This window comes from Rhizomucor pusillus (genome assembly GCF_041956525.1).
Source record: "Rhizomucor pusillus strain CBS 183.67 unplaced genomic scaffold VTP01scaffold_11, whole genome shotgun sequence".
Taxonomy (NCBI): Eukaryota; Fungi; Mucoromycota; class Mucoromycetes; order Mucorales; family Lichtheimiaceae; genus Rhizomucor; species Rhizomucor pusillus.
In genome coordinates this window covers 20,072-39,331 of record NW_027192153.1, presented here as the reverse complement: position 1 = coordinate 39,331, position 19,260 = coordinate 20,072, and the positions used below count along the sequence as shown (strand labels likewise).

Below are 19,260 nucleotides of genomic sequence, written 5' to 3'. Positions count from 1 at the left end.
AAAAAGAGAAGAAAGGCAAGATATGTAATGTATGTGTCTCCGCGTGCATGTGTATTTGTCTGTCTGGAAGCATATCTGGTGGTGGATGCATCGTTGGTGGTGCTAAGAAATGTAGTGTGCGTTGCTTGCTTGTAATGGTGGTAGTAGTAGTAGTACTAGTAGTAATAGTAAAGTAGCGGTGTAGATATGGACATAAAAGGGCAGAAGGAGAGTGAAACAAAAAGAAAAATGAATTGAAAGCTGCCAAATGTACCCGCAGCAAGGAGGTGGGGATTATTAGGGAGGATGACGCTGGTTTGTTCTACGTCGACGGCGTTCATCGATGTTATTATTGTTGTACAATGGAGGATTATCGGTGTTGCGATCAATATAGTATGATTTGATCGCTTCGTCGGTGGTGGTGGCGGTCGTTGCCGCCACCGCTGCTGCTGCTGCTGCCGCGCTGTCTGGAACGAGCGATATAGATGAACTGCTTGATCCGAGCGACGAAGACGAAGCTGAGGTGCTCGGTATAAGCGGCGGCGGTGGGGGCGATGTGAAGCTCAAGTTCCGTTCGAGAGAAATGTGTCGCATGACAGAGTTGTCAAACCGAGCAAGCATCCTATGCAATTCATCGATGTTGATCAACAGCTGAAAATCCAAAAGAGCCAGCAGCTGCTTTTCCATGAGATTGATTTCGGGCAGGGTGAAATACTGGATATACCGAGCCCAGTGCTTGTTCTTTGGCGATGTGTCGTGGAGCGCTTTGGTGGTGACAATTAAAGTGGCGAGAAAAATACGCTGGCACGTGCACGGCATGCCTCTGGCAATCGGTGCTAAGCGTGTGCGCAAACGATCCAGCAAGACGAGCGCCCCGAGCAGCGTGCCAGACGTCGCGCCGGAGCGACGTGCAACGTACTTTACGAAATACGACAATGGTGGTATCTGGATCTGATTCGTTGCCGCCGCTACCTGCGCAGAAGACGACGACGATGTTGCACTGCTGCTGATGCTGCACGGTATTACCATCGACGCTTGGTGCGCGATATGCTCCAGAAACAAGATGCTTGCAGGCTGCTCAGTGAATTCTCGTAGTCGCTGGTCCATTTGTGGGTAGGGAAGAAAAAAAGAAAGAAAGGAGAGAAAGAGAAAAAGAAAAAAAAAGAAGAGAGCGAGTGTTTTCTTCGAATGAAGCTTTTCCCTCTGTCTCTCTTCAGCGCACTCACTCTCCTTTTTTACCGAAACGAAAAAATCGGCGGCCGATCGGTTTCATGTTGTTGTTGTTGTTGTTGTTGTTGTTGTTGTTGTTGTTGTTGTTGTTGTTATTATTATTGCTTCGAACCCGCAAGGATTAGGAAGGCGGGTCTCAGTTTCCATCCAAATCCCCGTTGCAGTCCGGTTCACTTGCCCTTCGCCAAGTTTGTGTATTCGTTTCGTCAACCCTCCCCACTCAGCAGTGTTGACCCCACACACCACACGCAAGGGAAACCTGCCAGCAACGACGACCCTTTTTCTTTCATTACTGCTTTTTTTAGTACGATTCGTCGTAACACAATTTGCTTGATCGACCATGCGGCGACAGTGAAACATCCAAATGGCCATTCTGCACACTCTTTCCCTCTCTCTGTCTCTCTCGGAAGTATACATAAAATCTGTGTGTGTGTGTGTGTGTGTGTGTGCATGGTTGTTTTGTTTGATCGTAAATTGTCCTAAGGACGGAATAATTGAGAGCGAAACATCAACCATTTGAGTGTTGACGGACCGGAAGCACACGAGCTCTTCTTGTTGATTGGTATATATATATATATATATTACACACTTTTTTATCAATCAATTACGCAAAAAGGAGTGAGTGACCTAGCTAATTTTTCTTTTTTACTCAACCATCATGGCGGTGCTGTCACTGGCATCCATCATGTCATCATCATCCACTTGCTATACAAAGTTAACGTCAAATTAGTGTTTTCGCAAACGGGCGCCAAAAGGTTTCGCTTTGGTTTTACCATAACTATCGCGCCATCTCCGAATTCCGTAGCCCCTCGAAGACCGCTCAGGGTCGCGCTGTCTCCGGCTTGGAGCTCATCAATGTTGATTTCCTTGGCAAAGGACGATACGATGCTCGATTCCAAGGGGCGTTGTCTAGCAGGCGGCAATGTGTAGAATGGAATTTTGCCACTGTTCCAGTCCTGCAGGACACTGCGTGCTACCAGTTGCACGTCAGGAATTCCTCCCTACAATCCTGTCGTTAGCATCTTGCATAATCCCAGAGGAGGGAGTTGAAATATATATACCTTTTTCAGCTTTCCGCGCTGTTGCGCCAGCAACACGAGGAACTCATGCGCATTGTTAAAATAGCCAACATGATACATGTTCATCAGCTGCTCTCTGCTGCATCTCGAAACAATTACTTCAACTGTGTGTAAAACAACAAACAACTTGAGTTTCAGAATATTTTCTTTCCTTTTTTCCTTTTTATTTCCTTACCAGGTGCCATCGGGTCATCCAAGAGTTCTACCTTGATGCAGTTTCTCAGTGCAATTTCTGCATCGTTCTGACCGTCCTGTCCCTGCGCTGCAAAAACGATACCGGGGCAGTCGAGCAGTTTGATGTTTTTATCTAACGTAATCTGCTGGGCGACTTTGGTGAAACCGGGCGTAGATCCAACGCCACACACTTTGGAACGAGCTAGCGAGTTGATAACGGACGATTTTCCGACGTTTGGATATCCGATGATACCCACTGTGATTGATGTCTTGATTTGCGCGTTCCGACAATAGTTCTTTAGTAGCGCCATCAGGTTCTCTGCACCGAGACATTCCGAAGAGTGCAGTAAGTTCTCGCTCGCCAGGTCGACAGAGATGTTGGATCGTCCCAGGTTTTTGCGCTGGTTCTGCGTTGATGCTTTGAATGCGACGGCTGGATACTCGTTGCGTAGATACTTTAGCCATTGCTCTACTACCTCCTTTGGTACCAAATCTTTCGTGTGTATACATATGTTAGGCTAACGTGTGACATTATCCTCCTTTCCTTGCTTGATTCTTACCAATCTTGTTGAGTACCAGGATAATCTTCTTATTTAATCCACTGTCCATAATCATCTCCTCTACATGCCGCGTCCGAGTGCCGAGCGGATCACGTGCATCCAAGATCTCCAGTACAACATCTGCGTTTTCCAGCACTTTTTTGAACTCACGGAAGTATGCTTTCCGTGAGTTATCCTTTTCTCCCGTTAAAGCTGCATCCTTGACCTCTTTCTCGGCAATCTGCTGCGCTGCTTGCTGGTTGTTGAATTCATTCGCACGCATCTCTGCACTGTGGACCATATCCAGCAGCGATCCCGGTCGTTGCTTATTTTGTCGTTTCTCTTTGGCTGTAGCAATCTGAACCCATTAGCCGGCAATAAATAAGCTTATTCCACTGCTGTTTAAATCAACCTGATAAACATACTCTTTTCCGCTTCTCTTCTTCTTTTTGTGCCTGCTTCTTTTTGAACTGCTGGAGATTTGGTATACCGGGATCTTTCTTTAATTCTGGAACGGACGGGGAAATGTCAGTCAGTCCCTGAATCGATCGATCATTTTACGATTTGCTTTTTTTAATTACTTGAACCCTGTTGTCGTCTAGCATCTTTGGATTTTTGTTTGCCTTTACCAGCGTCTGTCAGCATATAAATTAAGGGTGGTCCTTCAATTGCTTTTTACCAATGGCACCCATTTTACTACAATGTCAAGAAAAGGGAACTTTGGAGAGACAGCCACCCGATTTTTTTCAACTGTCGCATTAAAGCGGGCTGGCTGCGGGCTTGAATGAGGACCAGCCGCAGCACAGACTTATAACTTGACTGGTGTGCCCGACAGCCGCAGCTTGTTCTTTTCACGATCTGGCTCGTTGATCGCGTTTGGAGCATGATTGACTTTATACCCTTCATACCAGGTGACACGGAAGGTATCCCAAAGGAACTCTACGAAGCTGCCCGGGACGCCTGGTCGACACAGTTCGCGGTTCTGCACGACTTGAGCGACCAAGAGTTTAGGCTTGAGCTCACCAACAACCAGAGTCTCCATCGCTTGGTAGCCAGTGTTATCGACGCTCAGCTGGATGGCCGCACCGTAGATACCGGCATATCGAGGGATGTATTTTTGCTATACGTGCGTGCGGGAGAAGTTGCAACGGCTGCAGAGAGCAGCAAGAGTCCCGTGCTGCAAGACCACCAGCTTATTGCGTTTGCGGTAGTGTACGGACCAACGAACCCTGCCGCGGTGCGACGGATTTTTACGCAGCTTGCAGATGGACTCTTGGATACCGTAAAGTCTACCATGGATACCTTGATCAGCTGCCTCGTTGCACCGTGCGACGACCAAGATCGGCTTTATGCCATTGTTGGCATGTTGGAGGCATTGGTGTCAGCTACCATGCAGGTTCAGCCACATCTCATCGATGCCCTGTTTGAATGTCACGATAAGCTGCCCAAGAAGGACGATGGGCCTACAACTTACCTGATAAAACGGTCGCTCGCAGCAACATTGGATCGCGCTGTGGATATTACCTTTTTCCGACCGTTAGGATACGATCCAGAGGAGAAGAAGAAGAAGGACGATGAGCATGTCAACGATGACACGGTTGTCGACAAGTTTTCTGAAGAATTGCTGAGATGGATTGAGGCAGGCGATCTAGAGACGCCGCGGGAGGCGTTTGTGGATGCACCGTTGATCATGGACTGGGAAGTCGAGTTTCACGTCAGCGACAAGTTGCAACAAGCCAACAATGCATTATTCAATGGATATCCTTTTTTCCCAAAGTTATTATCTCTTGTTTTTCTTGACAGTGTTTGCACATTCAAATTCCTTGACTGCAAAGTTTACAAACGATGAACGGATAGAGTTTTTGAAATTGTCCATGGAGCAAGTGCGAGACATGAATCGCGGTGACGAACCAGTGTGGAAACGCAAACTAGCTCAACACAAAATACCCGCGCAACATGCAGCAGCAACAGAAGCAGCAGCAGCGGGACAGGTTACTGAGTCATCTCAACAACCGATACAAGCATCGTCGTCGGTAGGTTTATTAAATCTGATTTACGTATGAAGACTCTAGATTGCCAACTACAGCGTAGGATCAGCAATTCGATATTGTCAGCAAGATATCGCAGATTCAGGACCTGTTTCCTGATCTCGGAGAAGGATTCATTGAAGCCTGCCTTGCAGCAAATGATTTTGATACGGATATGGTAGTGATGCAAATGCTTGATAACAATCTCCCTCCATCCGTGGCAGGCTTATATCGCTCAATGCCAAGGTAAGAGTGTGTATATATAGCATATACGTGCTCGAGTGCATTATACTAATATTCATCGACTTTTACAAGACAAGCGGTGGTGGAAGTGCAACGCGAGGAAACTCAAAGCATGCTGGCATCTCGGCGCAACATATTTGATAACGATGAATTCGACCTGTTGTCGGGCAAGGCCACTGTGGACCACAGCAAGGTCCATATGGGCAAGAAAAGGTGAGAGTTATTTGAGCTGGATCTCCTTCGTTTTAAGATCTAATCAAACTGATGATGATCTCTGCTCCCTACCCTTACTAATGAACCGTGCAGCCGTGGCAACGCTGAGACGATCCTTGATGACAAGAGTTTTATGTCATCTGAAAAGCAAAACATGTTGCAGCGTATTTACAACATGTATGAGGACGAGTATGATGACACGTACGACGATATCAATGAAGTCAGCGGACCTGTGGAGTTAGATGCTATGGAAGATGAAGATGCTGTAGATATTGTCAAACGATCTGCTACCAACAACACCAGTGATGCTGTTGACCGAGAGCTGTTGCAGATATACATTGACAAGCCGGATATATTCAAACGATCGGCTCGAAAGTCTTCTGAGCGAGCAGTACTGCGTCAACGCATGGATATGACAGACGAGCAGTTGGAGGCCTGGTGTATCATGTTGGATAGAAATGCAAGTATCTGCGGAGTTGATTTATGTGTTTATGTTCTAACGTGTGGGGTTCTTTTGTTAGCCCCGAAAACAACAAATCCTAGAAGACTTTACTTTGTTCGATGGGAAGCAGCAAGCTCTTTTTCCTGAGCGACGAGCACGAGAACAGGGACAACAAAAGTCTGGTGAACCAAATACCCGGCAACGCGCGTTTCGAGAACGGCACAAGGCCCGATTTGCCAACCATAATAGAAAAAGAGGTCACGACAAGAAAATGAATAAAGCCAATGTTGGCAACAATGCGTAACCAATCACGCCGCGAGGTACACAAAAGGTTTATATTTTTGTTCGTGTAATTACCCCGGATGGAAAGGCGCTAGCCGGTCGGTGCTTCGGCATTGAAAATCTTTGTCTTGACTGCCTGCCACAGCTAGAAAGTAAAAGACCCAAACCCAACCCTACCCCTGGCTTTTTTCTGCATCTTTCTTTCGTTTACATCACTCATGACTCAGCAGTACTACTTGGGCATAGATGTCGGTACAGGGTAAGTAAAGATACATGTAAAATCTGTACCCAACCCCGCATATTCTTTGACATCTCTCTTTCGCCCTACCCTTCAGCTCTGCACGCGCGTGCGTGATTGACAGCCAAGGCGGTCTAGTCTCACTGGACGTGGAGCCTATCAAGCTGCACAATCCCAAGCACGATATATTCCAGCAGTCCACCAATGATATCTGGCGTGCCATCTGCAAATCCGCGCGTGAAGCTATCAAGCAAGCTGGTGTATCCTCCAAGGACATCAAGGGTGTCGGTTTCGACGGGACCTGCTCACTGGTCGTGCTGGACAAGCAAGGCAACCCTGCGTCCGTCGACCAAGAGTCCGGTTTCGAAAACAACGAACTAAACCTTATCCTGTGGGCCGACCACCGCGCTGTTGATCAGGCTGCGAGGATCAATGCAACAAAGCACTCGGTTCTGAATTACGTCGGCAGCACCATTAGCCCCGAGATGGAGATTCCAAAGTCCTTGTGGCTCAAGGAGAACTTGCCAAAGGAAAAATGGGACAATATTGGACATTTAATGGATCTTCCTGATTTCCTTACCTTCCGTGCCACCGGATCCACTGCACGCTCCACCTGCTCTCTGACATGCAAGTGCTCGTATCTTCCACGTGGCGTCGGACAGGGCTGGGACGAGAGTTACTTTGAGGCGATAGGACTGGGATGCCTCAAGGAGGAGCGGTTCCAACGACTAGGTGGAATTGTAGGCGAAGATGGAAACAAGGTGCTGTATGCCGGCGATCCCGTTGGCCAGGGTTTGACAAAGCAAGCAGCCGAGGAACTTGGTTTAGAGCCTGGCACACCTGTCGGATCAGCCGTGATCGATGCATACGCTGGCGCAATTGCTACGCTCGGTGCTACACCGTCGTCCGGAGAACGAGAAAAGATGCTTGCGTCGCAAAAGGAAAGCTTGCTGCAGCAAGGTATCAGCCGTGTCGCCATTGCGTGCGGCACGTCAAGCTGCCACATTGCCATGTCCCCCGATCCTATCTTTGTGCCTGGTGTGTGGGGTCCTTACTACTCTGTGATGGTTCCGGGCATGTGGCACGCCGAAGGCGGCCAGTCCTCGACGGGCCAGCTCATTGACCACACGCTCAAGACCCATCCGGCAATCCAGGAAGCACAGAAACTCGCAGACGCGGAGAACATGAACATTTACGCTTTCTTGAACAGACACCTTGAACGGTTGCAACAAAAGCATAACTTTAAGCACTTGGAGGAACTGACGACACAGATGCACATATACCCAGACTACCATGGCAACCGATCTCCGCTGGCGGATCCCTCGCTCCGCGGCATGATTATCGGCGTATCGCTGGATCACAGCATCGATGATTTGGCAACGCGCTACCTCGCGACGCTGCAAGCCATTTCCTGCCAGACGCGTCACATCATTGAAGCTCTCAATTCGCGCGGGTACAAGATTGACACACTCTGCTTGTCTGGCGGTCTGTGCAAGAATCCGATCTTTGTCCAGTTGCACGCGGATATAACGCGCTGCCGTGTTATCTTGCCTGAACGCATCGACGCCGCCGTCGTCATTGGCGCTGCATTCCTTGGCGCTAAAGCTGCAGGCATGTCCGATAGTCTCTGGGATGTTATGGTCCGACTCGGTCGTGCAGGCCAGGTCGTCGAACCCACCAGCGACAAGGAAAAGATTGACATGGACGAACGCCGTTACCGCGTCTTCCACGAGATGCTCAAGGATCAAAAGAAATACCGCGATATCATGGCTGGCAATGCATAGATCTCTTTTTTAAACGACAAATACATGACCACTCCTCTTCATCATTGGCTGCGTGCAAACAAATAAACCGGTCCGCCTTTTCTTTTTTCCCTTTTTTACGTGCATGAGATCTAGTCCAGAAATTTCTACCTCGAAATTTTTTCCAACAAGGATAAGAGATCCGGTTGTTTACATCTACGATGGTGCTTGGTTTTAAAATGTACAGTAGAGACAGGAAGAGAAAGAGACAGCCGGGATGCAAAACCTAACGATTACGTCGCAGCACGTGATATAGATGCAGCTATGTCCGTCCAACCTTATAGTGGAGCTCACAAGGTCGAATAATGGTTCATGTTGTCCCATTGCTGCGTTCGGCGGTAGTTTTCAACTGTGGACATGACTCGACCGTGTTGATGTAGACCAAGCCCGTAAATTCTGACTGCATGAAATTATATTGCCACTGCTGCGCGGTTGGACTGAGTATACTTTTAAGGATGTCGGTCGAAAGTCGTTTCTTTTTTTCACCACCGCTGCTGCGGGGAACGGTTCGTGCTCGAACAGTGACCTTTTCAGTGACCCAGTTTGATCATCAGACTGTGCAAGGGGTAACATTCATTTTTTTGCTGGACACCCTGTGACTTTCACGTAATCATTACTAGATAGATAGGTACGGACGGAAGAAGAAAGATTTGTCTATGTCTGTATGTATTTTATAATAGTAGTAAAATAAATTTGTAGACCACTGGAGCACAGAACGGGTGCGCACTCGGAAGAGAATGTGCATGTGCTTTTGTTTCCTGACAGTACATACTGTTTGTGCCGCAAAAAAATTGTTCTGCGAGCGAAAGGCGTCTATTCTCCATCGTTATTGTTGCCACTCTGTCGCAAAGAAAGAGGCTTCGTGAATGTAGTAAAAAGTCAGTTATCTGATCTGATTGAGTGATTGAATTTGACAAGTGCTGTCGTTGTTGAGGATTAACTAGCCTGGTTGACCGTTTGCATGTAATGGAAATGTCAAGTCGACAAAACATTACACTTTGAAACTTGGCTAGTGTTATTATTTCTGCATCGTTTTCCCGGATGTTCGGATATCAATACGTAGTTGTTCAGAATTCTACATAGACTCGTCGGCGTCTACTACAAGTCACGTTGGTGAATATATCGCCAGATGACGAGTACAGGCAGTCAATAAGGTATGTTTCCACGGTAAACATTGTTCTATCAAATGAAGGGAATTGAGGCGATGGTGAGAGAATTTTATTGGCCATTGTATTCTTATCTGATGTCCTAAGGTTACAATAACGATTATTGAATTTTTGAATGCAGACGGGCATCTTTAAGGGCCCCGTTCACGTTGTTGTCAGCTCACCTATCACGCGAAAATGAGGGTCCTTCCGGGGCAGCAGAGCAAACGTCCCCTATTGATTGAAGATCCGAAGATCAGATAAATATAAAACCAGCGGATTGGACAGCATTTATTCAATCTCTTGTTTCCTCACTCATACTCATCCTATATATCCCTCTTCTACATGACAGCGCTGGAGGAACAAGCACCTTTGCTGCCACAGCACAAAGCTGTCGACTCTTCTTACACAACCGATAAACGACCTTGTTGCGCATCACGTCATCGTACAGATTCACAATGTTGTTCCAAATCAATGGACAATCAAGAATACTGCTACTTGGCTGATCAGCCGTGGCAAATGAAAGCAGTTGCTTTAATGTGTGCACTTTTACTAGCTGGTAAAGCTTCGCCACCGCGTGTGTTGAGAGCAGGCGATCTGAGTATTATATCTAGTCGGTAGTCACTTTGCAGCACATACCCTGGGTGCCATGAAAAATACCATCAAAGAGGTGTGTGTGTGTGTTTGGTTTGCACCGACACGTCCCCCCTTGCTTTTGAATATTTTCGCTTAACCCTGCATATCCTTGCTCAGGAATTTGGCATTACGAATTCTCAATATGGAGTGATACAATCCAGCGTTTCGATCGTCAACACTGTGCTACCAGTCATCGGCGGTATCTTTTTAGATGCGTTCGGAACTGCAGCCGGATCAATCATCACCACAGTCCTTATCACATCGGGCAACATTCTCGTCGCAGCATCCACGTCAAACGCCAACCTTTCCATGATGCTCATCGGCCGTATTTTGTATGGCATCGGCAGCGGCACGGTAGTGATCGTCCAAGAGACCATCCTCAGCCAGTGGTTCAAAGGTCGCAGTCTGGCCGGTGTCATGGCACTCATGTTAACCGTCAGTCGATTGGCGTCGTTCCTGGCACAAGCGACAGTGATGCGAATTGCCAAATGGACGGGCTGGTACGGTTATGGATTCTGGGTACGTTGCGGGAACCGGGCTCCAGCAGCAATTTGACTAACATGATTATTATCAACAAAAAGTTTTGTGCAATGCTTTGCCTTTTCTCGCTGGTCGTGAATTTGATTTACCTCGCACTTTTGCGTGCGGTGTATGCGCCCACAACATCGTGCGAGCAACAGCAACAAGTCATTCGCAGAAAGAAATCATTCAAATGGTCCAAGCTCCTCTACTTGCCCCACTCCTACTGGCTCATTGCTGCCATGGAGTTCTTGCTCGGCGGCGGCTGGGGATGCTTCCTGCATATCAATAGGTACGTGCTTATACTGGTAAAGATTTCACTTTTTTGCTAACAAATGCTGTTGCCGTCTTTAGCGAGTTTGTCAAAATGAGATTTGGGTACGACAATGTGCACGCGGCCGCCACAGCCAGTGTGGCGCAGATTGCACCCGTATTCTTGATGCCTATTCTTGGTTTGTGCTTGGACAAGTATGGAAAGCGCACTTGGATGAGTAAGTCTATCTATTATGTCAGTTGCCACGTTTGAATCCGTGAATCTAACAAAAATTCTTCTCAGTGATTGGAAGCGGCTTGTCTTTCTTGTTTGCAATGATTACTCTGCAGTACACCGATCTTTCTCCTCTTATTGGTATGATTTTGTTCAGCGTGAGTTTGTCACTCGGCCCAGTGGGCCTTGTATCCTCTGTCCCCGTCATATTGCCGCTATCTCTCGTCGGCACTGGCATGGGTCTCATCAAATCGGGAACGAACATTGGCGCCACGCTTTTTGATATTTTCACTGGTCTTTTGCAAGACGCAGATGCACACAAGGGTTACAATGGCGTGATGGTCTTTTTCATCGGCATTTCTTCCCTCGCTGTCTTGGCTGGCTTGACGCTGTGCGTCTTGAACCACACTCTTTACGACAACTTGCTTGATAAGTCGGCAAGAGATGCAGTCATCGACGGAGATAGCAGCAAAGGCAGCAGCACAGCACTGAAGAAGCTGAAGTCCAATTATTTCTATGGGGGAATTTTCGTTGCCACCTGTATCCTTAGCTGGACCCTTTTCTTCAAATACGTTTTGTTCCCTTAGAGAATCTCTACTATTCCTCCTGCCTGCTCAGCAACACGCAACATACCCTTCACGCACTTTCGCGCGCTTGTACATATTTATATATAACTCTTACACAACGTTGCATATAATGAACTAGTGATTGATTGATACACAAAAACAGTGTGTTGAACAACTCCCGATTTTGTTAGATAGTTTAGCGGATACATCAAGCTTGCACAGAATACCATATTCTTGGTGCTGCCGAATGGCTGTTACAGTGGTAACATGGAAAGAAAGGCATATCACCCCATCTTCGCAGCGATGCACACGATGTCGACCGTCTTGTATACATTGCAGGATCCAGGTTTATACAGTGTATTATTGCTGGGAACAAATATACAGAGAAAAATTGTTCCTTGGTATCTTAATCGCTATCCACTATCGCGCAATCTGTTGTATCACCGATCTCGGGCAGCTACACAGGAGCTACTTGCCATACATCTAACCTGGGCCCTATAGCTCTTTTGTTACCTATAATTCACAAAGACCTATATTATATGTATATAATGAATTGAAACAAGTTAGGGGGAGATACAGGAGAAAGAGAAGAGGAGGTAGAAACAACAAGAAAAAATAGTGATGTGTTCATGTGTGAGAAAGATAGACAGCAAGAAAGAGCAATATAGAGAAAGAGAGAGAGAGAGAGAGAGGAGAAAGATAAGCTAACATCCGAGAGAGAGAATAGCGATTTCTTTTCTGTTCGAATACATCTCACTTTTTTTTTACAAACTTTGTGCTTGAAGCATTACATTCCATCACTTTTTCGCAATGCCAGTTCGTCGGGCCTTGTCATCCTGAGGAGACTGGTCCTGTCTGGACATGCTGCTGTTGTGCCAATAGCTCGGGTGCTGCGGCATATACTGGTGAGTCTGCTGAGTGTTGTAAAACGGAGCAGGCATGTGACCATACTGCTGCTGGGTCTGCGGAGCACCCTGCTGCTGTGATTGAGGCTGTTGTTGGTATTGAGCAGCAGCCGCCTGTGTGTTCATATAGCTTGGGTAACCATTTGTTCCTACTGGCATCTGGCTCGCACCCGGGGCTGGAGCGTAGGCCGCTGGTTGGTACGCCGCTGTGGCACTTGAACCGGCGTGAGAAGCAGCAGCAGCTGCTCCACCAAAAGCTGCAGCGGTTGAATGGCTGACACCAGCAGACGGATCCAGCTAAAAAGAACCGAGAGTTTATTGGTTAATTTACAGCGAAAAGACTGGTGGGCGCTGATCATATTGCTTGTGTGATCACGTACCTTCTTGTCATCGTATTCTTTCTTATCAACTCGTGGGGACTCTGTGTTGTTTCCGTAAGAAGGATCCTACAATATCGTAAGCCTTCCAGATCAAACGAGCACGATGCAGCAGAATATACACGCACCGAAGAGGATTCCCCAGAAACTGGATCAGGCGCGTTCAGACATGCTTGAATCAAATTTTTGCCCTCAGGCTTGGTCACGATAGGTTGTAACTTGACTGTGGTGAAAGTGTACACGAGGCCAGTCTCTGAGACAACAAGCAGCAAGACTTGAGTGCCTGTCAACGTACTAAGCTCATAAGCCTGCAGAGAGGGAAAAAAAAAGGATTTTTAGCGCACGCGTCCCAATTTTTTTTTCTTCGACGACGACGAGGCAGCTGGCCGGGCTCAGTTGGGTCGCTGCTCGCCGTGCTGCTGCGGTCGTTCGTTCGTCCAGCTTACCTTCTTCATGATACCAGCCTTGCGCTTTGAAAACGTGATATGTCTGCGGTTCTTGTCCTCAATGTACTCAATCTTGATCTTGCGTCTGCCCGAGCGTTTGGAGGGCTTCTCGCTGTCAGAGTCGTCAGCAGAGTCGTCGCCCTCCTCGTCGTAGGGCTTGTTCTTGCTGGCCTGGCGCTTCGACGACGATGCCTCGGGGACTCGCAATGGTGATTGTTGCTGGGGAATATCGGCATTCATGATTTTTTTTGAATTTCCTATTACAGTGGGATGTTGCCTAATGCAGCCGTAGTAGCCTCCACTCAACAAGGCAAGGTTAGTTGAGAAAAAGGAAACGACGAGCGGACCTTTCCACCCCCATTTGAACCATGACGGGCTGGCTGAGATTACTTTCCAAACATGATTTTTTTCTTTCCCTTCTCTCTCACACCCAATCTCCCAACCCCTTTTCCTGACACTCACTCACTGCTGTCATTGCCCCTATACTTTATATATATTCACTCTAATTACAGTATAATAAACGCTTCTTTGCAAGAGAGATATTCATACTACTGACTACACACAAAGCAAACGGGTGAAGGAACGATGTGGGGACACAAATGTCTAGAAAGACCAATAAGAAAACTTGGAAGGTGACACAAAGTTTAAAGATGCATCGTGAATGGGATCGTTGGCGCAAGTAAATTGGCTAAAGGTCATCTTGCAATGTTCTCGTTGATACCCTTGCATAACCATGCGAATCTTCACTAGCAAAATGCAGCTCCAAAGCGCAACATCGTATACAATATACTGGTTTGGCTCTGAATATATGAAGTAACCATGTCGAAACTTTTTGACTACGTTTTGGTTTATAAAACTGTACCTACCACCTTCAAAGAAAACAAGATCAACTGGAAATAAAGCTTCGCATATCTCCCACTCATTTACATAGCCGCAAGGTTGTTTAATCGAATGGATACAGTGCTGGAAGTTGATTTTGATCAGACACAATCTGAATTTGAGCCATAATAGAATCCCCGCGAAAATGTGTCACCCCACGCCAAGCGAATCTGGGTCACCTTTATCGTTGTCTCTTTAGAGCAGCGGATGTCCTTCGGCTCCAGCACCGAAACATCTGTCCTCGATCTACCTCTATTTGCCATATGTATCAAGCAAGTACCTACCATTGGCGCTGACCAAATTCCCTCATGGACCTCAGCCCTGGTCAAAATGCTTTCATCCAAGGTCTTTCCACCTACAGACTGCGCTTGCGCACAAGCAATGAGCTTTCGGAACAAAGTACGAATTTTCCTCGTAGCTCTGACCACGCATCAATGGCAATTCAAGACATCCCTCCGGAATTTTGGACGGTTTTTTCACCCGCGCCCCAGCTCAGATATAATCCGGTTGTCAGTCCTGAAATTACAGGCGAAGGTCCCAACAACCAAGCTTTGTTGATTGCTCCCTGGACTGAGGACTAGCTTGCGCTTCCATTCCTTTCGCGAAAGGAATATATATATCGCATGCTACCTCCTTTGGAAGCTCTTTGCTCTACATATCCCCATGCCCCGGCAAGGCTTTAGTCTCGTTTCTGAAAGCTACACTGTAGTGGTGTGGACCGTGCGGCGACAATCATGCAGTCATCATGCAGAACCAAAAAAGGGCATCGAATTTGCATTCATTCCGGAGTCTCGCTTTTTAAGGCAAGAGCAGAAGCGTTTAGAAAAAGCGGCAGCCAATATCCAGCACTTGAATTTCAAAGATACGTGTTATGTACATCGATAGCCTGTTTGTGCAGGAAATGCACCAAACAAAAACAAAATGAGGATGTTGCATCTAAAGAAATAAATAATATGCAAAGCACATATTAAACGAATGCAGGCATCCTGCGTTTAACGCTTTTGAGATGGAATACTCACTTGTTTTTGTATATTTTATCCCATACACCGCACTGTAGTCCGGCCAAGACACACCATCTCCCTCGTATTTCGTCATCCAATGTCTTGTTGTCAAATCAGTATCTCCCCGCGCTCTGCACTCAATTCCAATGCTTCTTCGTAATGTTATCCATGTTTTGACGGCATATTCTTCTAGCAGACCTTTGTAGTTTTCCCATTTTGCAACGGTCTGTCAAAATTCGTGGGAGCTGTGCACGTAGACCTGGGAAATGAGAAATGACGTTATTGGCATAGGGCGTAAAATAGACAGCAGGGGTCGCATTCCGCGCTTTCTTTACTTGTTTCACTTCTTTCTCTCAAGTCACTCATGTTTCGAACTGCCGTCTTGCGCTCTGCACGTCCAGCAGCAACAACAACAACCGTAAATATACACACGCACCCTTTTGGATATGTCACACTAAATACTGACGATGAAAATGTAGAACCGATTTTACGGTACTTCTGCAGCTAAAGGCTACCAAGGCTCGAACCAATGGCTGACAGCTGCCTCTATGATTGTAACGTCAGTAGGCCTCGGTGCCTATTGTCTGAACAAGGCGTCTACTAGAACTTTTGCCGATGCAGCCACGCCTCCTGCAGCGTTCAGTCCCGAAGAATTCAGAGCTTTCAAGGTATGTTCAAGTTTTGAAGAAATTCAGAGACGCATAGAAACCTAATCTTCAAGTATAGCTTGAAAAGAAAGAACCTATCAACCACAATACTGCAGTGTTTCGCTTCAAACTTCCCTCAGATCAACACGTCAGCGGTCTTCACGTAGCTTCATGCGTCATCACGCGCTATCCTATCAAGAAGAAGGATGGGAGCACTGGATATGTCATTCGTCCATATACACCTACGTCTCGCGAAGAGGTATCGTGTCCCATAAAAGCGCATATTTTGCAACTATGCTTAGCTATTTGTAGACACAAGGATACGTCGAATTTGTCATCAAAGAGTATCCGCAGGGTAAAATGAGCAAGCATATCCATGGCCTCCAGCCAGGAGATGAGCTCGAGATAAAAGGACCCATACCAAAATACAATTGGGAGCAGGGTCGCGTAGACAACTTGGGCCTGATTGCTGGCGGCACAGGCATCACTCCCATGGTATGGAACACCATTTCATGAAAATGAAATATTTACACTGACGTGCTGGCTCACTCGCGTAGCTTCAACTTATCCGCAAAATATTCAGCGAGGGTTCGACGGACAAGAACACCAAAGTCATCTTGATATTCGCCAATCAAACTGAGGACGATATTCTTCTCAGAGATGAGTTGGAGTCTTATGCGAAATCGCATCCTGAGCGATTCAAAATTATCTACGCTTTGGATCGACCGCCTGAAAAGTGGGATGGTCACCAAGGTTTTGTCACCAAGGAGTTGGTGGCAAAACACTTTCCTAAACCGGGAACACCAAGCACATTGATCGCAGTGTGTGGACCGGACCCTATGTTGGCCTCCATTGCTGGAGAGAAGGCCCCAGATAAGAGCCAAGGCCCGCTGGGAGGCATCTTGAAGGAGTAAGTACCTGTAAATGCAAAAGCTTGCTTGGAAAGGGTACTTAAATTGGTCCAAACAGGCTGGGTTATGGACAGGATAATGTTTACAAGTTTTAAAGGAATAAAATCCTCCTGAGTTGATCTGGCATACTAAAGGGTGCGATCTAATGCAATGGTCGATAGTTTATACCTTTTGCTTTCTCTTCCATCGCTCTCTCACACGTAGAATTACTATACTGAACTAAGCAAAAGAATGGCAATAAAAACATATCTCAAGCACGCACTCAATGGTCGCTTGAAAATAAAAGGGACCAATTTTCGTGTCTTGCAACGATTTTTCAGGCTTTCTTTTCCAAATGTCCACTCCAACAGGATCGCCTCTCAGCCCACATGGGCCGTATATGTCCCACAACGTAGCAGAACCATGGACTGTAGATAATTCTGAGAGCCGTTTCTCGCGGTTTTTCCTTGCCGTAAGTTGGGTACTTTGCTAGAAGTAACAATGAATTTACACGATCGTTGCAGTCGCCGTCAAGAAGCATCCTCAAAGGATCGCAGACGCCCGATCTCCACAGATCACGATTCACATCTCGACCAGAGTATGTAGGAAACTATATTCAATACTGACTTCTAGCTGCTAACTGGCAACAGGCTTCGGCGCTTGCAACTTCGTGAAAAGCACAAGAGGAGAGTAAGCTTTGCCGCTGGACCTTACGTAAGGTACGCATCCGACTACGACGTTGCGTCTCAAATATGTATTGACACCGCATTTAGAGAATTTAACAAGAGCGATGCTGCTTCTGCCACCGGCCCTCCTCGCGATATCTTAACACCTACGCGTGAATCGGATCGGTTGACGTCGCCACAAATTCGTGAACAGTAAGTGCACATGCATGATATCTTACTTGATTATCAGATGCCGACTCAATTGTATCCTGTAGTCCTTTCTTTACTAAGTTGCCAGGATCTCCAATTGATGAGCGAAAAAGGTGAGCGTTTCCAACTGCAACAGACTCTCGCCTCGTTTGCTAACTGTACGGTACAGGAGAATCGACATGTTTGGCAGTCCCATCGCGACAGACAGTCCTCGCAAACAATTTGCTGCTCGGCTACAATCAGCACGTTCTCGACATATTTTTCACGAAGAAGAAGATCCTGCAGACGATACCATAATGGACCTTTCAAAGATGATGAGACCGCCGCCCAAACTTGGAGAGCTATTCGATGACGACGACGATGATAATGACAATGACGGTGCCAAAAAGAATATTACAGAGGCGGTCAATAACGAAGAGAAAAAAGATGACGATGACGAAAATAATATTACAGAGGAGGCCAAGAATGAAAATAACAATGATGAAGACGCACAAGATATTACAGCAGAGGAGGATCAAACAGACATGATCATCACACAAACATTCGCAGATAATAATCAGACAGTACCATCCGCTATGGTTCCTAGGAAGAGATCAATATCAGTTGAACAAATGTCTGATGGATTAGCTAGTCCTATTAAACGTCGCCAAATTGGATCACCATCTATTCTATCGACGCCAGGTTCTCACTCTCGCCGAAGAAGTTTGTTGGAACCAGCAACACCACTTCGAAATATTCTTGGTAGATCTTCTGCATCTCCCTCTCTTTCCGCAAGTCGACCATTCACAGAGGAACAAAGTATTGGCTCTGACTATGGTGATCGCATGATTTCTCTGCACGGTGCAGGCCAGAATGGTAAAAGAATTGCATTTGTTTCTGCTGCTTCCCAGTTGAATAATACTTCTTTTCTAGTTAATATTCTCGATGAAGAATATCCTCAGCTTTATAACTCGTTTACAGAGGAGGTGAGTTACTGCTATGGTAAAGACGTATAAGTGTCTAATTACTCTTGAAATCGTAGCCGCCTTCTCCACAGAATATACCATTATCCGAATTTCTTCAGTTAACCGGAATCGCTCTTGATTTGGTCATAAAAGATGTTCCGATGCAGTCGAAGACGACTTTTGATGTTGGAGAAGGTACAAGCAAGAAATAGATCCATTTCGACTGCTTCTGCTGACAAATGTGCTGTAGACACTATCTCCCTTTACGACCAAGTGCTTTCCTCTGCTACAATAATTAACGAGCTTGAAACCTATCGAACGGTAATGCCACATTTTCCACTTCTTTTTAGATCTAGGCTAACCTTGCGCTTTAGGCATGTCAGGAGCTCAAAGAATTTATCGAATATAATCAAAACTCTATTCAAAAGAGGAACCAAGAGATGAGTGACGATAATCCTCAGATATTCCAAGACTATCTCGACGCTGACATTGATGCGAAAATGAAAATCGAAGTAAATGGTTATCTTGTCATTCTACCAGAAACGAGTTCCTCATCACATCTGCTGCTAGGCGCGACTGAAAATGCTGAAAAAGCATACCAGTCTTAAAGCTCGCCAAATATTTTACGAATGGAGAAATAGCGGATTACAATATCTGATGGATAGGCTCAAAGAGAATGCGTCGCGGATAGAGAA

At 46.4% G+C, this 19,260-nt stretch overlaps 9 protein-coding genes across 9 annotated transcripts in view; 6 read left to right on the top strand and 3 right to left on the bottom strand.

Moving 5' to 3' along the window:
* Positions 1–276: 276 nt before the first annotated feature.
* Positions 277–1,086, bottom strand: VTP01DRAFT_1480 (uncharacterized protein; the record flags this gene model as incomplete). The annotated part of the gene is made up of 1 exon (XM_069379835.1): positions 277–1,086. One exon carries the CDS (start codon positions 1,084–1,086, stop codon positions 277–279), a length of 810 nt encoding a protein of 269 aa, XP_069237904.1.
* A 768-nt stretch (positions 1,087–1,854) lies between these two features.
* VTP01DRAFT_1479 (uncharacterized protein) lies at positions 1,855–3,693 on the bottom strand (the record flags this gene model as incomplete). The annotated part of the gene is made up of 8 exons (XM_069379833.1): positions 1,855–1,914; positions 1,983–2,210; positions 2,271–2,392; positions 2,464–2,955; positions 3,023–3,359; positions 3,427–3,509; positions 3,583–3,624; positions 3,681–3,693. The coding sequence occupies 8 exons, from the start codon at positions 3,691–3,693 to the stop codon at positions 1,855–1,857; spliced, it is 1,377 nt and encodes a 458-aa protein (XP_069237903.1).
* Positions 3,694–3,884: 191 nt separating this feature from the next.
* Positions 3,885–6,230, top strand: VTP01DRAFT_1478 (uncharacterized protein; the record flags this gene model as incomplete). Its single annotated transcript, XM_069379832.1, has 6 exons — positions 3,885–4,759; positions 4,842–5,034; positions 5,093–5,274; positions 5,344–5,484; positions 5,578–5,944; positions 6,006–6,230. 6 exons carry the CDS (start codon positions 3,885–3,887, stop codon positions 6,228–6,230), a joined length of 1,983 nt encoding a protein of 660 aa, XP_069237902.1.
* A 196-nt stretch (positions 6,231–6,426) lies between these two features.
* VTP01DRAFT_1477 (uncharacterized protein) lies at positions 6,427–8,230 on the top strand (the record flags this gene model as incomplete). Its single annotated transcript, XM_069379831.1, has 2 exons — positions 6,427–6,467; positions 6,544–8,230. 2 exons carry the CDS (start codon positions 6,427–6,429, stop codon positions 8,228–8,230), a joined length of 1,728 nt encoding a protein of 575 aa, XP_069237901.1.
* A 1,508-nt stretch (positions 8,231–9,738) lies between these two features.
* On the top strand, positions 9,739–11,622 carry VTP01DRAFT_1476 (uncharacterized protein; the record flags this gene model as incomplete). Its single annotated transcript, XM_069379830.1, has 6 exons — positions 9,739–9,952; positions 10,008–10,063; positions 10,147–10,548; positions 10,611–10,840; positions 10,903–11,039; positions 11,105–11,622. 6 exons carry the CDS (start codon positions 9,739–9,741, stop codon positions 11,620–11,622), a joined length of 1,557 nt encoding a protein of 518 aa, XP_069237900.1.
* Positions 11,623–12,398: 776 nt separating this feature from the next.
* Positions 12,399–13,569, bottom strand: VTP01DRAFT_1475 (uncharacterized protein; the record flags this gene model as incomplete). The annotated part of the gene is made up of 4 exons (XM_069379829.1): positions 12,399–12,803; positions 12,887–12,952; positions 13,012–13,191; positions 13,330–13,569. The coding sequence occupies 4 exons, from the start codon at positions 13,567–13,569 to the stop codon at positions 12,399–12,401; spliced, it is 891 nt and encodes a 296-aa protein (XP_069237899.1).
* Positions 13,570–14,415: 846 nt separating this feature from the next.
* On the top strand, positions 14,416–14,789 carry VTP01DRAFT_1474 (uncharacterized protein; the record flags this gene model as incomplete). The annotated part of the gene is made up of 2 exons (XM_069379828.1): positions 14,416–14,607; positions 14,700–14,789. 2 exons carry the CDS (start codon positions 14,416–14,418, stop codon positions 14,787–14,789), a joined length of 282 nt encoding a protein of 93 aa, XP_069237898.1.
* Positions 14,790–15,573: 784 nt separating this feature from the next.
* Positions 15,574–16,862, top strand: VTP01DRAFT_1473 (uncharacterized protein; the record flags this gene model as incomplete). The annotated part of the gene is made up of 6 exons (XM_069379827.1): positions 15,574–15,627; positions 15,689–15,877; positions 15,936–16,115; positions 16,169–16,351; positions 16,414–16,766; positions 16,826–16,862. The coding sequence occupies 6 exons, from the start codon at positions 15,574–15,576 to the stop codon at positions 16,860–16,862; spliced, it is 996 nt and encodes a 331-aa protein (XP_069237897.1).
* Positions 16,863–17,101: 239 nt separating this feature from the next.
* Positions 17,102–19,260, top strand: part of VTP01DRAFT_1472 (uncharacterized protein) — a gene marked incomplete at both ends in the record, with an annotated part of 3,224 nt that continues 1,065 nt past the window's right edge. The window contains 11 exons of the mRNA XM_069379826.1: positions 17,102–17,218; positions 17,271–17,344; positions 17,397–17,465; positions 17,520–17,624; positions 17,687–17,734; positions 17,791–18,476; positions 18,534–18,586; positions 18,643–18,760; positions 18,816–18,886; positions 18,940–19,077; positions 19,136–19,245. Of these exons, the coding sequence (XP_069237896.1) occupies positions 17,102–17,218; positions 17,271–17,344; positions 17,397–17,465; positions 17,520–17,624; positions 17,687–17,734; positions 17,791–18,476; positions 18,534–18,586; positions 18,643–18,760; positions 18,816–18,886; positions 18,940–19,077; positions 19,136–19,245 (1,589 nt within the window). The remainder of the gene's footprint in view (positions 17,219–17,270; positions 17,345–17,396; positions 17,466–17,519; positions 17,625–17,686; positions 17,735–17,790; positions 18,477–18,533; positions 18,587–18,642; positions 18,761–18,815; positions 18,887–18,939; positions 19,078–19,135; positions 19,246–19,260) is intronic.